Source organism: Ctenopharyngodon idella, chromosome 10, assembly GCF_019924925.1.
Source record: "Ctenopharyngodon idella isolate HZGC_01 chromosome 10, HZGC01, whole genome shotgun sequence".
Taxonomy (NCBI): Eukaryota; Metazoa; Chordata; class Actinopteri; order Cypriniformes; family Xenocyprididae; genus Ctenopharyngodon; species Ctenopharyngodon idella.
Genome location: NC_067229.1, coordinates 43,792,631 through 43,809,652, shown reverse-complemented (window position 1 = coordinate 43,809,652; position 17,022 = coordinate 43,792,631). Strand labels below are relative to the sequence as shown.

The window sequence follows — 17,022 nt, the reverse complement described above, 5'->3', positions numbered from 1 at the left end:
GTGATGCGCTATGATATTGCGGGGCAAATGAACTGCAATGTTAATTTAATAATAAAAGTAGCATAATAATAAGAAGAATAATTTAATAGGCCTGCGTGCCCGTCCGCCATACGCCAGCCGATTTTTTGTGACCACGGACGACGGTGCGCATGTGCATGCGTCAAACGCGTCTTTCCACGCTCACGGGCAAAGGAGTATCTTTGAAAGGCTCACACGCTCGACTGTGCACGTCATATCTGCTTAACTGTGAAAATGTCTGTTTGCTACAAAAGGGAAGTTAAAGAGAGTGAGCATTTTTGTAAGATCAACCTTGAAATGTAGGGATGAACTCCTGGAAACTGTTTGCCATCCACCAGTCAGCCACATGGATTTTCCAGTGAATCACCCCTGAGCTCATTCTTGCTTCAGTCTATATGCAAAGAAATATTGCAATTTAAAAAACAATGTGTTATAAAATATGAATAAAAATGAACTATTTTTTATTTTTACACAATTACCTTTTGTTATCTATGAACATCACATTCTTTCTCTCTCGCATGCATGCGCACACACAATAGCGTTACAGTAAGGATTAAAAACTGAAAAATATCTTGAAATACATGTGTCAAAGGTGTAGTAACTGGTACAAGCAGAATAATTACTCCAGGCCGTTAAATTGACGTGTGGTAGGGTACTCTGTACTGTATGTGTGTGGCCACGTTCATTCGCCACCACTGAAGACCATTTTTGACACAGGAAAAACCCTGGTCAATGGCTATCGGCTGCAGTTTAGAATACAGAAAGTCAGTATTATAGTAGAAAACTTGAAGTTACACTAGGAATGCTTTTATTATCTTTGTGCTGGCTTATACAACATCAATGTTGTACTTTTGTACTGACATATATTGGTGTGGACAGGGCCATCACTATAGGGGCCCACAGCAAAAAGTCTGCGTCACAATTTTCATTACACATTTTTGTCTTTTGTACAGTATGTAAACTCATTTTACTCTGTTGGAACTATTGGAAGAAAATAATTGTTATTAGGCACCATTAGAGTGGGCGGTAGATGGGTTGGTCTGTTTGATCCAGACACTGTATAAATAAAAGGAAAGCAAAGAGAGAAGAACAAACTCCTAAGAGGAGGAGACTCACTCATGGCCTATGAGACAGAGGATCATGAGACTCAATACTGCTTTCCTGCCATCAACTCATCATGTATCAAGGGAAAACGCTCCATGTATGAATACAATTTCATGTATGTGTTTTTTTCATTGCTGTCAGCATGGACTGTGTTTCTGAACCTGCTGGTGATCATCTCAATCTCTCACTTCAAGAAGCTTCACACTCCAACCAACCTGATTATTCTCTCTCTGGCTGTGGCTGACCTGCTTGTTGGACTTATTGTGATGCCTGTGGATGCCATAAAGCTGATTGAGACATGCTGGTTCTTTGGAGACACTTTGTGTGACCTGTTTATGATAATCATGGGTCTGCTCCTGTCAACATCCATTTGTAATTTAGTTTTAATTGCTATTGATCGTTATGTGGCTGTGTGTACCCCTTTACTGTACCCACAGAAAATAACCACAACTAAAACCTTAATAAGCATCTGTCTCTGCTGGTTTTTCTCCTTTGCCTACAATACTACTGTTTATCTGATTGGTGGCAGATATTTTGAAAGAACAGACACATGCTATGGAAAGTGCTATTTAATAATAGGTTTTTCATGGATAGTCATTGACCTGTTCTTTTCTTTCTTGTTTCCTTTGACTGTGATCATAACTTTATATTTGAGGATATTTTATGTTGCACATCAGCAAGTGAAAGTTATAAACTCTCTGATGAAGAGTGGTAAATGTGTAATGGAGAGTTCAGTGAGGAGGAAATCTGAGAGCAAAGCTGCTCTGACATTAGGAATTATTGTGACAGCTTATCTGCTATGCTATATTCCATACTATATCTTGTCTTTAACAAGTAGTACAATAATCTCTTCTGCTACAATGACATTTCTACTATGGACTATATATGCTAACTCAGGCATGAATCCTGTTGTCTATGCTTTATTTTACCGCTGGTTTAAAATATCAGTTAAACACATCTTAACTCTTAAAATATTGAAGCCAGCATCCTCTCTCTTAGACATATTTACAGATTATTCATAATTGTAGATTTTTCCCCCCTTTGTTTTAATTTGATGAAGCACAGACTAATGTATAGTTTTTTTTTTGTTTGTTTGTTTTTTTTATCTCAGTTTGTAAACTGAATGTGAACATACTGGATACCAGATGTCTTTATGTACCATAAGATATTTTAAAGACATTTTAAATGAAGGTAAATAATTACATTTACCTTGCAAGAATCTGATGTGCTTATGTTAAATTAGTTATAGAGGCAGGTCTGACCATTATTTTAATTTTAGTTACCTGCATAACTCATTATTTGTGGGTATAATTGAGTAAGTCAACATGTTTAGTCTATGATTAGTGTTTATTTGTTTTGGGATTTAATTGTTTAATTCTTATTCATGTCTAGGCCTCAAAAATATAAATTAATGATAAAAACAACAACAACAAAACAAAATAAAAATAAATAAATAAACAAATAAAAAAGAAGAAGAGATGCCTTTTCATTGCAGTAATTCTGAAACAGATCTGAAGTGGACATGACATTAAACACCATGTTATTAGGGTAATTTGAGCAATAAAAAATAAATTTAGCTAAAATCTTCAGTTGTGTAAAATTGAATAGATGATGATTCATTTTCCCCTGAAGCAACCATTTTTCTAATGTGGGCAGAGAATTTACAGTTATTGTAGAATATTCTGTTCTTGTAATCAGCTGTATGACCATAGACAGGCCTAGTGTTAAACCATACTGTTTAGATGCAAAAGGGAATTTAAATGTTTGTATCCCGGTTCAACCAGAAGATAATATACTTGTATTTTTAAATTCCCTTTTGCATCTAAACTGTACAAAACCAAGGCATCATTTTTCCCTACAAAAACTGACTCACTTAAGTGAGTCAGGCATGTGATAAGTTAAAGACAAAACAGAAGGTATTAATAGAATTGTAATGAAATTATTTAAAATATTATTTTTTAGAATAGAGTTATTGATAATAAATTAATAATAGAGTTATTATGATATGATATGGTATATGATATAAATCATTATTATTTTTTATTTTTACAGAACAACAGTAAAATTACAATACTAACATTTATGGATGTCTTTATTTCTTGCTTTCAAACGTCAAATCATTGGACTTTTATTTTGACGGAAAACCACAGGGAGATCCAGGAAGATGTTTCTCTTTGACAACAAATTCATAAACGACACACATTACGGATGGTTGGTGCACGTTGTGTTCTCAAATGCAAATTATAAGCGACTCAAACACACAGCACTTGCAGATCAGCAGTTTCTGTGAATCGAAGCTAAAAGCTGCATTTTACTCCATGCAGCATGTCAGACTGTATATATTTCTATAATTACATCACAATTTGATGATCGCACTAAGCCACATCACATTCTCACATCCATGCATTGTCAAAATTCATAAAAACGTTACTGGGAAACTGGTGAATAACACTGTTTCAACACCGATTTTTACTCGAATTTGGTACTTTGAACCCTGGCAAACATGCTAACAGTTTCCCACAAATGGCGGCGCTGGCTCATGCAGCGCTATCAGAAGCAATCCATCCAGGAAATAAATGTATTATAAAAAGTAAAATTTTGCAGTTTATTTAGTAATTGTTTCAGGCCATTTTGCTATTTCAATCATTGTACAGTTACCAGCCACCCCCCTTCATCTTTTTCGAGGGATTCACCTCCATTCGACCATCCTACACACAGGTGACTGACTGCTGCTCGCACCAACCGGAGCGAGAGTTGTTACTCTCTATACTGCACACAGCCAGAGAGATTCCTGCACTTCTGGTCTTTGACAAGACATAAAAAAGAGCTCATACCGCGGGAACGGTATCAAGGAAAATATTAGTGGTTTTGAAACCGTGACATTTTCAAACCGCGGTATACCTTGAAACTGGTAACCGGCCCATGCCTAGTTACTTGTGAGGTTCCATGACAGTTGGAAGACAATTGCCTATGTAGGTTGTTATATATAAAGTATCTGTAAATCACAATATTTATGTGTAAATGCATCTCAGATATGATTTAAACCAGCTTTGACCCTCCATGTCCACTTTCCTTAAGAGTTTTGCTCCAATTCTAAACAAGCTGATCAAGGTCTTCAGGGTTTATAGAAAGTTATTGGCAGTTGAGTTTGATCAAGGTTGGAGCTAAACTCTGCAGGAAAGCGGACATCAAAGGCCAGAGTTTTTTCATTGCTGTCAGCATGGACTGTGTTTCTGAACCTGCTGGTGATCATCTCCATTTCTCACTTCAAGAAGCTTCACACTCCAACCAACCTGATTATTCTCTCTCTGACTGAGGCCAACTGCTTACTGGTTTTTTTGTGTTGCCCATAAAGGCCACTAGACTGATTGAAATATGTTGGTACTTTAGAGACCTTCTGTGGATTGTTTATGATAATCATGAGAGTTAGTAATTTAATTGTATTTTCTGTTGATCGTTTTGTGGCTGTGTGTCACCTTTTACTGTACCCACAGAAAATAACTACAACTAAAACTTTAATAAGCATCTGTCTCTGTTGGTTTTGTTCTTTAGCTTATGATATTGCCATTGTAATTAGCAGCAGCTATTTAGACTTTTCAGACAGAATAGTGTGTTTAGGAAAGTGCTTCTTTATAATGAATTGTACATGCTTTAGCATAACCAGCAGGAAAGCATTGATGTGTGAACTGTATTTGGCTACAGTACAGCATGTTACTGTTGCGGATGGTGATGGGTTTTGTTTCATGTATATAGTTTCACGTCTCTTATTTTGTATATAGTCACTGTCATGTTTCTTGTTCCTGTTTGCCATGTGCTTCCCTTGTTTGTCATGTTCTAGTCATGTGATCCTGCCATGTGCTCCCCTGATCATGTGTCTTGTTCTCATTGGTTCATTGGTTTGATTGTGAACAGGTGTTCCTTGTTAGTCACTAGTCTCTGTGTATTTAAGCCCTCATGTTTGCCTTGTTCTTTGTCAAGTTTTGTCCGTGTAACCACTGTTGGTGAGTTGTGTTGTATGCTTCATGCCATGCCATGCCATGCCATGCCATGCCATGCCATGCCATGCCTTTGTTTGTTATGTTTTGATTCACGTTGGGAATGAATAAAGCTGCACTTGGGTTCTTCAAGCTTGCCTGCAGTGGATCTCTTACAGCTACAGTGAAGTTATTGAATATTCTTCTTAATAAAAAATCATAAAAATAAGTGTTAAAGTATAACCATCAAAAGAGCAGTGATGTCTGAACTGAATTTGGTAACACTACAGTGTGTAACATTGAAGTTATTGACTATTTTTGTAGTAACGTTTTTTGGGTTTTGCACTTTGCAGATGGTCCCTTCGGACTTGTCTCTTAGCTGCCTGTGCATAGAGATCAATGTTTTTTGTATTTTGTGGAGGAGGGCTCGTTTTGAGGAAAATTAGGTTGTAGCTCGTTGTCTATGAAAAGAGGTGTTATTTGTGTTTTAACAACGTTCAGCTCACAAGTTATTGATCTGGGAAATTTGAATCTGTGAATATGTTGCCAACTTATCCAGTTCAGGTGTCTTTCACTTGAAGGGATAATTCACCCCAAAATGAAAATTATCCCATGATTTACTCCACCCTCAAACCATCCTAGATGTATATGTATATATTCTTTCAGATGAACACAATTGGAAGCCCAAAATAAATGTATCCATCCATCATAAAAAATAATCCATATGGCTCCAGGGGGTTAATAAAGGCCTTCTGAAATGAAGCGATGGGTTTTTGTAAGAAAAAATTCCATATTTAAAACTTTATAAAGACTGGCAGATGGTCATATGCATCGATTTGCGGCAGAAGAGTGAACTCTGACTCGATGCATGACGAACTAAAAGAATATATAAAATAAGAGCACAAAGACATACCCTGACAACGAGAGCTTTTCTCAAAACTAACTTGATTCAACTCATTTTTTAAATGAATTTTAATCAGATTGGTAGTGATTTTTAGTGAATGTATGAAGTAAAACCTTTTTACAAAATATTTTGCTGGAAAACGGTTTGCGCTATCTTTCTTTAAAATAAATGCCACATTTTGTTAGTGTCTTTTGTGTGTTCAGATAGTGACTTTGCATCTTTGTTAATTTGACCAATTCAATAACTAACTTCAGACAGAAACTAATCATCTAGGGACATCCACGTGTTTTTATTATGTATTTCAGAAGTAATCCTGAGGGTCCTGTTAACACCTGTTCTGTATTCAGAGTTCTGCTGCAGTGACAATTCTCCAGTGATCTGTCCATTAAGGGTGTGAAGCAAACATTGGCAAACAAACACACACAATACACTGATGTTGCATTGTGCTCAGAGGTCAGTGAGTTTGTTTTAATGAGATTAAAAGTTGCAAAACTTTTAAAACTTTGCAATAAGATAATTATTCATAATTAGTACCACACAAAGTTCAGAAAATCTCTGATAATATGCTGAAGCATTATTTAATGTTGCAGCAACAATAAAGGTGCATTAGGCCTGCCTAACTGTCTGTTTTAGCTCTAAAGCAGTGTTTATGTGTGTGCATGTTTGTCCACCACAGCCTGTGGATACTCTGTATAAGAAATATAGGCTGTGACACACCAAGCTGACATTAAAGAACTAGTGGCAACAAATCTGACTGCTGTTTTGCCTTGCATCATCTGCATCTGGGCCAAAAAGTTGCACTTGAACACACTGCACAGAGCACAGCCAATGGCCAGCTAGCATGTATGCTCTGTGTCTGTGTGAGAGGAAATTACAGTAGTCAACATTTGAAGTGGATCAAAAAAGTTAATCAAAGTTGTCCTAAGAACTAAGTTGTAGTAAGAAGAAGGTTTTTGGCCACTGATGGTGGTCCAACTGCAGAACAGTCTGCAAAAACTGAGATGCTCAGTGATGGCCGACTGTTGTCTTGGTGTGTCACATCCTTATAATGTAAGGCTGTTTCAAATCAAAAAGGGGTCCAGTGAGTTTCAAGACATTTTACAGAAGAACATTAGTGCAGTGAAGTGCTCAAACTGGCCCAACCATCATCTGCTACCATCCCTGATGCTTCATAATGCAATAATTACTTTTTGTCAACAGTACTAACCTTGGCAGTGAAATGATTTTTTTTTTTTCTCCCTCTCCAAACTACAGTGCTATGCATAAGACAAAAATGAGATATGACATCAGAAAATTCTGCTTTTACATCATATCAACAATTACAGCTGTCAGTATAAAGTATAAGAATGTTGATGTCCAGTGAAAAATAAAAGTTCACTTAGTGCACCTTTAAGCCCTGTACTGCAATATTAAGTTTCTGTATTACAAAATTACTGCAGCCAGTATCCACTGACTCCCTGTGTACTGTCTGAAAGTGCACAGTTTGTGTCACTGACATTCATATGCAGTCATGGCTGCTGTAGGTGCATCAGTGGACATGATCACAACTACAAATCCTACAGTGGGGCCTTGTACGCATTTACAGAGATACTGTGATGCATATCAGTAATATCAGTGATACATGGGTAGAGACAGGTGAGTCTTGTGCAAGGACAACAACCTCTTTATACATAAATGTCTACATAAGCAGCAGCTCTGCACATGAAGATCATAGGAGACTCGAGTCACAATTGATTTTTAAAGCATTTGATGCTTGCTCGTTGATAATGTTATGTTTTGATCAGTGTTGGGGAAAGTTACTTTTAAAAGTAATGCATTACAATATTGCGTTACTAATTTTTTATTTATTTTTTTTTTTTTTATATAGCGCTTTTCACAATACACATTGTTTCAAAGCAGCTTCACAGTGACAATAGGAAAATTATTATCGAGCCAAAGTTGGTTTTTGATTGAATCACTTCCGTTGTAAAAATTGTTAATTATTACTTTAGGGGCCGCTTAAATGACACCTTTCCTACTGAAAAAACGAATACTTTTAATGCATTCTTGCCATTCATTTACATGTTTAGTCTATAGGTTTGCGTGTTTGATCTATGCGAACTGGAATAATTTGATAACGTTTTATTTATACATAGGGAAAGGAAAGGGAAGGAGGCCTTCGCAGGGGATAGTTTAGTTGACACTTCAAAAGCAGCAAGGGTGTTTTTACATATAGTTCGTTTTAAAGAACCAAACCCAGATCACTTAAAGGCATGACCACTGGAGGTGGAGAAGAAAAGACACATGTTAACTGCAAAATAATTAAGAATTAATGTGAAGAATTAAGTGTGAAACCATCAGGAACCCTTTAGTCTCTAGCGCCACCATTTTCCAGGATTGCAAACCTGGAGTCTCCAAAAGTGGAAGGTGTCAGGATCTCAGAGACTTAGGTTAGGTAAAGAATCCTAAAAAATGACCCCCACTTAATAAGAATCACAAGCTGAAGTGTTGTAAAATACATTAAGACTGTTTTTTATAGGCAGACCGATTGAGAGTGACTCTTGAAGGACCAGCACCACATCCTCTTGTACCACTGTATGAAGAATTCATCTTCCAGAATCTGGCAGTACGTTTTGGGAGCTCATTTTTATTCCATCTCTGCAAAACGGACTTCAGGGTAGGAGATGGACTAAAAATGAACTCCCAAAACTTATAAATTATTAAATACAAAATGAATAGTAGATATTAAGATTAATGTGGTTTGGAATTGGTAAGATGTGCCTGGAAATATGATCAGAAAATCAACGTGCCTAATAATTCTGCACACACTACATATTACATTATATGTTATATTATATGTTACTATATAAAAATATAAATGGAATGGGTTAATAAATGTTGACATTACTATGATCACTAGCAACATATAATCTTGGTTAGTTTATATTAAGTGTAGCAAAGGAATGTGATGTTTTATATTACATCGCAAATATATTAAGCATTTCCCCTGGAATGCGATCGCACATGCACTTCATATATGTCCCCAAACTACATTGCTGACCTTTTAGGGTTTTACATATCAAGTAGGACACTAAGAACAGCAAATACATCTTTGCTGGCCATCCCTCTTTCTAAGAAGTCAAAGAGTGACCGAGCTTTTTCAGTTGTTGCTCCTAAGTTGTGGAACAGCCTTCCTCTTCATATCCTGCAAACTCCAGCATTAGAGATTTTTAAGTCTCATTTGAAATCTCCAGTAAGGGTATTCTGTTCATTGAAGATATTATTATTATTTTTAAATTTGTAATTATTTATTTTTCTTCTATACTGATCTCAGTGTACAGTTGTATGAGGGTGTGTGTCTAAGAGTGTGTTGTCATGCCTTCATTTGCTAGGCATGGTAAATCTTTTTATATAAGTATGTTTTAACTATTATAAAGCACTTTGGGCAACAACGTTGTTATTAAATGTGCTATATAAATAAATAAAAGTTGAAGTTGAAGATGTGATGCTTTCTTATTTCACAGAAGAGATATTGGCAGCCTCAGTCACCATTTATGTTCAGTGCATCTTTTTTATGGACAATGAAAGTGAATGGTCATTCTGCCTAACATCAGACATGAGGGTGATTAAATGATAAAAGACATTTTTTTTTTATTTTTTTTTTTTTGGGTGAACTATGCCTTTAATAATAAGTTAATGTAGTTTCTTGAATTGTATGGCTCATTCTTGTACCTGAACATGTGAAAACATATCACATATGCCCTAATGTTTTTTAAGAGATGGAAATTAGAGGTTGTCCTCTAAGTGCAAAAAAGAAAATAAATCAACCCCCACCACCACAATCATGAATGACAATCTGTAAATATTTCCATCAGGGAGGATGCTGGCTGAAATATTTTAAGAGTTAGGATGTGTTTAACTGATATTTTAAACCAGCTGTAAAATAAAGCATAGATAAGAGGATTCAGACCACAACTAACATATAAAGTCCATATTAGAAATGTCATTGTAGTGGAAGAGACTGCAGTGGATTCTGTTAGAGAACAGATATAAAATGGAATATAGCAAAGCAGATAAACTGTCACAATGATTCCTAATGTCAGAGCAGCTTTACTCTCAGATTTCCTCCTCACTGAACCTTCCATTACACATTTACCACCCTTCATTAGAGAGTTTATAGCTTTCACCTGCCATTGTACAACATAAAATATCCTCAAATATACAGAGATGATCACGACACATGGAAATAGGAATAAAAAGGTCAAATCAGTGAATGTCCAAGCAAGACTATTCATGACAATACACTGACCATAACACGTTTTGTGTGAGATGTTAAAATATTCGATACTAATTACATACCCAATATTGTAAACCGAACAGCAAAACCAGCAGAGACAGATGCTCATTGAAGTTTTAGTTGTGGTTATTTTCAGTGGGTACATTAAAGGGTGACACACAGCCACATAACGATCAACAGCAATTAAAACTAAGTTACTAAGAGATGAAGAAAGAAGCAACCTAACAGTAATTGCAAACAGTCCACAGTAAGTGTCTCCAAAGTACCAACACATCTCAATTTGTTTGATGCCCTCTATGGGTATCACAATAAGTCCAACAAGCAGGTCGGCCACAGCCAGAGAGAGAATGAGCAGGTTGGTTGGAGTGTGAAGCTTCTTGAAGTGTGAGATGGAGATGATCACCAGCAGGTTCAGAAACACAGTCCATGCTGACAGCAATGATACAAACAGGTAAATGATATTGTATTCATATCTGGAGCGTTTTCCCTTGATACATGATGAGTTGATGGCAGGAAAGCAGTATTGAGTCTCATGATCCTCTGTCTCATAGGCCATGAGTGAATCTCCTCCTGTAAGGAGTTTGTTCTGCTCTCCTTACTGTCCTTTCATTTATACAGTGTCGAGATGAAACAAACCAATCCATCTACCACCCACTCTGATGACATAAGGGCATGATTATTTTCTGAGGGGGGTTTGTAGTCCTTCTTTGTGTGTATGCTAAGTGTATTTATTAATTATTTTGTAGCCATTAACTAAAGGTGTACTCCAACCAAACAAGAACATTTCTTTCATCGTTTTACTCACCTTCATGATGTATATGCAGGGATCGTACAGTTTTGAAAGTTCGGAAATGCTTTGAATTGTGCTTAATTTTTGAATATTGTCATGGAAAATGCTTGATATTTTTTCTTAGTATGTGCAGTGTGATTAAAAAAGTTTAAAATAATATTAGCGAAAAATAACCTTAAAATTAAAGTCGTGGAACATTTGTGCGTCATAGTGCATCACTTTTTATTAAATAAAAATTGCCAATATAAAATAATAGTGATAGCCTTTGTTCGCCCATGGGCGTGTTGGTCTGAAAATGAGGTGTGTTCAGGAGCATTGTTGGCGTGTTGCTATTTTGAGGCAACTGAAAACAACTGTGCCATTGACCAACAAAAACCTGGTCTAAAGTCAATGGCGCAGTATTTTTGTTGTTATTTAAAGTGCGTGTTAGTAATATGCGCCTATAGGCGGGTGCACAACGCGCATACACTCTGGGGAAGCACAGCAGCACACAAACATGCTAAATATTGAAAATAAAAGGGATACAATGTAAAAGAATATTATTGTGTACATAAAGATAAAAATGCCTACATGTCACAATGGATAGTCATTGCATGTATCAGAATTGCCTCTTTGCAGTAATGACAAAAGAAATTGGTTAATTATTTGACCAATTGTGGCAATAAACACATGTATTTAAACTGACTCGTCAGGTTGAGGGTATCTATATTCTGCCATGTAAATAGCAATCCACCATGGTGCAAGTGCACCTGACTTTTAAAGAGAATGGGAGATGACAATCTGATTGGTTTATTGCACATTACGCCTAAAACACACCCATGACGCATTAAGAGACTATGTGGCTGTGTGTCACCCTTTACTGTACCCACAGAAAATAACCACAACTAGAACTTTAATAAGCATCTGTCTCTGCTGGTTTTTCTCCTCTGCCTACAACATTGGCTATTTAATAAGTGGCAGGAAAAAAAAAAAATAAATAAAAAATTGTGATATATTTCAAATCTGGATCCATTACAGTTAGAAGGCAGCTGTCTAATGTTACATAAGTATCTATAAATCACAATGTTTGTGTAAATGCATCTCAGATATGATTTAAACATTTAGAAGAGGTTGTTGGCCTTGCATTCGTCATTGATATTAGTGACAAGCATCAGAAGTCCCCACTGTAGTATGTGTATGTAATGTAAATCCACTGGAAGCAAGTTTGCAGAGAATCCAAGTGCAGTTTATTTAATTAACATAGTCAAACATAAAACAAAGACAGGCTTGGCAAAAATCATGAACTTAAACAAGACTCACCAACAGTGGTTATAAGACACACCTGTGCACAATCAAGACAATGAACCAATCAGAACGTGACAACATAGAACACATGACAAGGGGAGCACATGGCAGGATCACATGACTAGAACTTGACAAACAAGGGAAGCACATGGCAAACAAAGCAAACAAGAGCAAACATAACAATGAGACTTGACTAAACTTGAAAACAAAGACATGAAACATGAACACAAAACCCAACACCATCTGTGACATATTCCCCCCTCTATGGGCGGCTCCAGACGCCTAAACGAAACAAAACCCAACACCATCTGTGACAGTGTATTTGTGACCACATATTTATATAGTGACCACTGATGCATTTACAGCAGATTTGACAAAGTCAGTATTTTTTTTTTTTTTACTTTTTACTGACACCTATTGGTGTGGATATAGCATCATGTAAAAACAATTTCATGTCTCCCATTTCTTTTATGATCAGCAATTTTACTGCCAAAGTTCAGATGAAAGAAAATAATTAAAAGAAAATAATTGTCATTACGCAGCATCAGAGTGGGCGGTAGATGGGTTGGTCAGTCTGATCCAGACACTGTATAAATGAAAGGACAGTAAAGAGAGCAGAACAAACTCCTAACAGGAGGAGACTCACTCATGGCCTATGAGACAGAAGATCATGAGACTCAATACTGCTTTCCTGCCATCAACTCATCATGTATCAAGAGAAAACGCTCCAGACATGAATACAATATCATGTATGCGTTTTTTTCATTGCTGTCAGCATGGACTGTGTTTCTGAACCTGCTGGTGATCATCTCCATCTCTCACTTCAGGAAGCTTCACACTCCAACCAACCTGATTATTCTCTCTCTGGCTGTGGTTGACCTGCTTGTTGGACTTATTGTGATGCCCATAGAAGCCATTAAACTGATTGAGACATGCTGGTACTTTGGAGAAACTTTGTGTGACCTGTTTATGATAATCATGGGACTGCTTATCTCAACATCTATTTGTAATTTAGTTTTAGTTGCTGTTGATCGTTATGTGGCTGTGTGTCACCCTTTGCTGTACCCACAGAAAATAACGACAACTAAAACTTTAATAAGCATCTGTCTCTGTTGGTTTTTCTCCTCTACCTACAACATTGGCTATTTAATAAGTGGCAGATATTTTGAAAGTTCCCAAAGACCAGACGTGTGCTATGGAAAGTGCTATTTAGTAGTAAGTTTTTCATGGACATTCACAGACCTGTTCTTTTCATTTGTGTTACCTTGTTCCTTGATTATAACTTTATATTTGAGGATATTTTATGTTGCACATCAGCAAGTAAAACTTTTAAACTCTCTGCTGAAGAGTGGAAAATGTGTAATGGAAGGTTCAGTGAGGAGGAAATCTGAGAGAAAGGCTGCAATGACTTTAGGAATCATTGTGACAGCTTATCTGCTTTGCTATATTCCATACACTATATTGTCTGTAACAGGGACTACAGTAATCTCTTCTGCCACAATAACATTTTTAATATGGACTATGTATGTTAACTCAAGTCTAAATCCTCTTATCTATGCTTTATTTTATCGCTGGTTTAAAATATCAGTTAAACACATCTTAACTCTTAAAATATTGGAGCCATCCTCCGCTCTCATGGATATTTTTACAGATTATAAATAATTTAATGTTGGGGCTGATTTTTCTCATTTTTCCCCCATTGATAAAGCACAAACTCTAATGCTAACATGTAGGGTTTTTTTGTTTTGGATGATCCCTTTTGCAGTTACGCTAATGCAACATGGCAGTTCTTCATCACCAAATTTTATTATTTGTCTATAAGATTTTTTTTTGCACTTACTGTCAAAAACACAAGGTTCACATAAATACTATCAGTTATGTCTTAAGTGAACATAACTAGGAAAGAAACTGCATGTATATTGGATCTGTACATTTGATCTTAAAGCCTAATATACAGTACCTGATGCTGTCTGTTAATGTGAATCAAAACAACAAAACAACAAGAGAACATTCACACACGGCTCTTGACTGAATAAGTTTTGTAGCTTTAATAATCAAAGTATATTTAATTCATACATGGAATATGCAGTTTTTTCCCCCCACATTTGATTATTTAAATTCTTACCTGAAGACCTACTGTACCTGAATTTTAAATAAATAAAAAGTGATATTTCTTATCGGGATCCATTAGTTAGAAGGCAGCCGTCCAATGTTACATAAGTATCTATAAATCACAATGTTTGTGTAAATGCATCTCATATGATTTAAACATTTAGAAGAGGTTGTTGGCCTTGCATTCGTCGTTAATATTAGTGACAAGCATCAGAAGTCCCCACTGTAGTATGTGTATGTAACGTAAATCCACTGGAGGCAAGTCTGCAGAGAACCCAAGTGCAGTTTATTTAATTAACATAGTCAAACATAAAACAAAGACAGGCTTGGCAAAAATCATGACCTTAAACAAGACTCACCAACAGTGGTTACGGGAAACAATGCTTAACAAAGACACACGGCTAACATGAGGGTTTAAATACACAAGGGCAAAAGCCTAAACAAGACACACCTGTGCACAATCAAGACAATGAACCAATCAGAACGTGACAACATAGAACACATGACAAGGAAAGCACATGGCAGGATCACATGACAAACAAGGGAAGCACATGGCAAACAAAGCAAACAATAGCAAACATAACAATGAGACTTGACTAAACTTGAAAATAAAGACATGAAACATGAACACAAAACCCATCACCATCTGTGACAGTGTGTTTGTGTCCACATATTTATATAGTGACCACTGATGCACTTACAGCAGATTTGACAAAGTCAGTATTTTTTTACTTTTTACTGACACCTATTGGTGTGGATATAGCATCACGTAAAAACAATTTCATGTCTCCCATTTGTCTCTTATGATCAGCAATTTTACTGCCAAAGTTCAGATGAAAGAAAATAATTAAAAGAAAATAATTGTCATTACGCAGCATCAGAGTGGGCGGTAGATGGGTTGGTCAGTCTGATCCAGACACTGTATAAATGAAAGGACAGTAAAGAGAGCAGAACAAACTCCTAAGAGGAGGAGACTCACTCATGGCCTATGAGACAGAAGATCATGAGACTCAATACTGCTTTCCTGCCATCAACTCATCATGTATCAAGGGAAAACGCTCCAGACATGAATACAGTATCATGTATGTGTTTTTTTCATTGCTGTCAGCATGGACTGTGTTTCTGAACCTGCTGGTGATCATCTCCATCTCTCACTTCAAGAAGCTTCACACTCCAACCAACCTGATTATTCTCTCTCTGGCTGTGGCTGATCTACTTGTTGGACTTATTGTGATGCCTGTGGATGCCATAAAGCTGATTGAGACATGCTGGTACTTTGGAGACACTTTGTGTGACCTGTTTATGATAATCATGGGACTGCTTATCTCAACATCTATTTGTAATTTAGTTTTAGTTGCTGTTGATCGTTATGTGGCTGTGTGTCACCCTTTACTGTACCCACAGAAAATAACCACAACTAAAACTTTAATAAGCATCTGTCTCTGCTGGTTTTTCTCCTCTACCTACAACATTGGCTATTTAATAAGTGGCAGATATTTTGAAAGTTCCCAAAGACCAGACGTGTGCTATGGAAAGTGCCATTTAGTACTAAGTTTTTCATGGACATTCACAGACCTGTTCTTTTCATTCATGTTACCTTGTACCCTGATTATAACTTTATATTTGAGGATATTTTATGTTGCACATCAGCAAGTGAAACTTTTAAACTCCCTGATGAAGAGTGGTAAATGTGTAATGGAAGGTTCAGTGAGGAGGAAATCTGAGAGAAAGGCTGCAATGACTTTAGGAATCATTGTGACAGCTTATCTGATGTGCTATATTCCATACTATATATTGTCTGTAACAGGGACTACAGTAATCTCTTCTGCCACAATGACATTTCTAATATGGACTTTGTATGTTAACTCAAGTCTAAATCCTCTTATCTATGCTTTATTTTACCGCTGGTTTAAAATATCAGTTAAACACATCTTAACTCTTAAAATATTGGAGCCATCCTCCTCTATCATGGATATTTTTACTGATTATGAATAATTTAATGTTGGGGTTGATATTATTATTTTTTTCCCCACTGATAAAGCACAAACTCTAATGCTAACATGTAGGGCTTTTTGTTTGTTTGTTTGTTTTGTTTTGTTTTTGATGATCTCTTTTGCGGTTATGCTAACACGACATTGCAGTTCTTCATCATCACAAAAGTTTATTATTTGCCTATAAGATTTTTCGCACTTAAACTGTCAAAAACACACAAGGTTCACATAAATACTGTTGGTTATGTCTTAAGTGAACATAAACAACTAGGAAAGAAATTGCATGTATATTAGATCTGTGCATTTGATCTTAAAGCCTAATATACAGTACCTGATGCTGTCTATGTTATTAATGTGAATCAAACAACAAAAGAACAAGAGAACAATGACACACTGCTCTTCACTGAATAACTTTTGTAGCTTTAATAAGAATCAAAGTATATTTAACTCATACATGGAATGTGCAGTTTTATTTTTACATTTGATTATTCAATTTCTTACTTGAAGAAATTGAAGAAGGTACCTACTGTACCTGAAAAATTTAAAGCCATTTATTTAATTTGTATCTT

The 17,022-nt window shown here is 36.2% G+C and overlaps 1 protein-coding gene and 3 pseudogenes across 1 annotated transcript; 3 read left to right on the top strand and 1 right to left on the bottom strand.

The window, feature by feature from the left end:
• The first annotated feature begins 1,121 nt into the window (after positions 1-1,121).
• Positions 1,122-2,890, top strand: LOC127521631 (trace amine-associated receptor 13c-like). Its single transcript, XM_051910976.1, has one exon. It carries the CDS (start codon positions 1,137-1,139, stop codon positions 2,142-2,144), a length of 1,008 nt encoding a protein of 335 aa, XP_051766936.1. The 5' UTR covers positions 1,122-1,136; the 3' UTR covers positions 2,145-2,890.
• Positions 2,891-9,368: 6,478 nt separating this feature from the next.
• LOC127521644 (trace amine-associated receptor 13c-like) lies at positions 9,369-10,886 on the bottom strand (annotated as a pseudogene).
• A 2,058-nt stretch (positions 10,887-12,944) lies between these two features.
• LOC127520350 (trace amine-associated receptor 13c-like) lies at positions 12,945-14,012 on the top strand (annotated as a pseudogene).
• A 1,377-nt stretch (positions 14,013-15,389) lies between these two features.
• On the top strand, positions 15,390-16,457 carry LOC127521206 (trace amine-associated receptor 13c-like; annotated as a pseudogene).
• The last annotated feature ends 565 nt before the right edge of the window (positions 16,458-17,022 follow it).

Excerpts from the sequence above, each read along its gene's own strand:
- LOC127521631 (XM_051910976.1), top strand. The coding sequence starts at position 1,137 with ATGGCCTATGAGACAGAGGATCATGAGACTCAATACTGCTTTCCTGCC.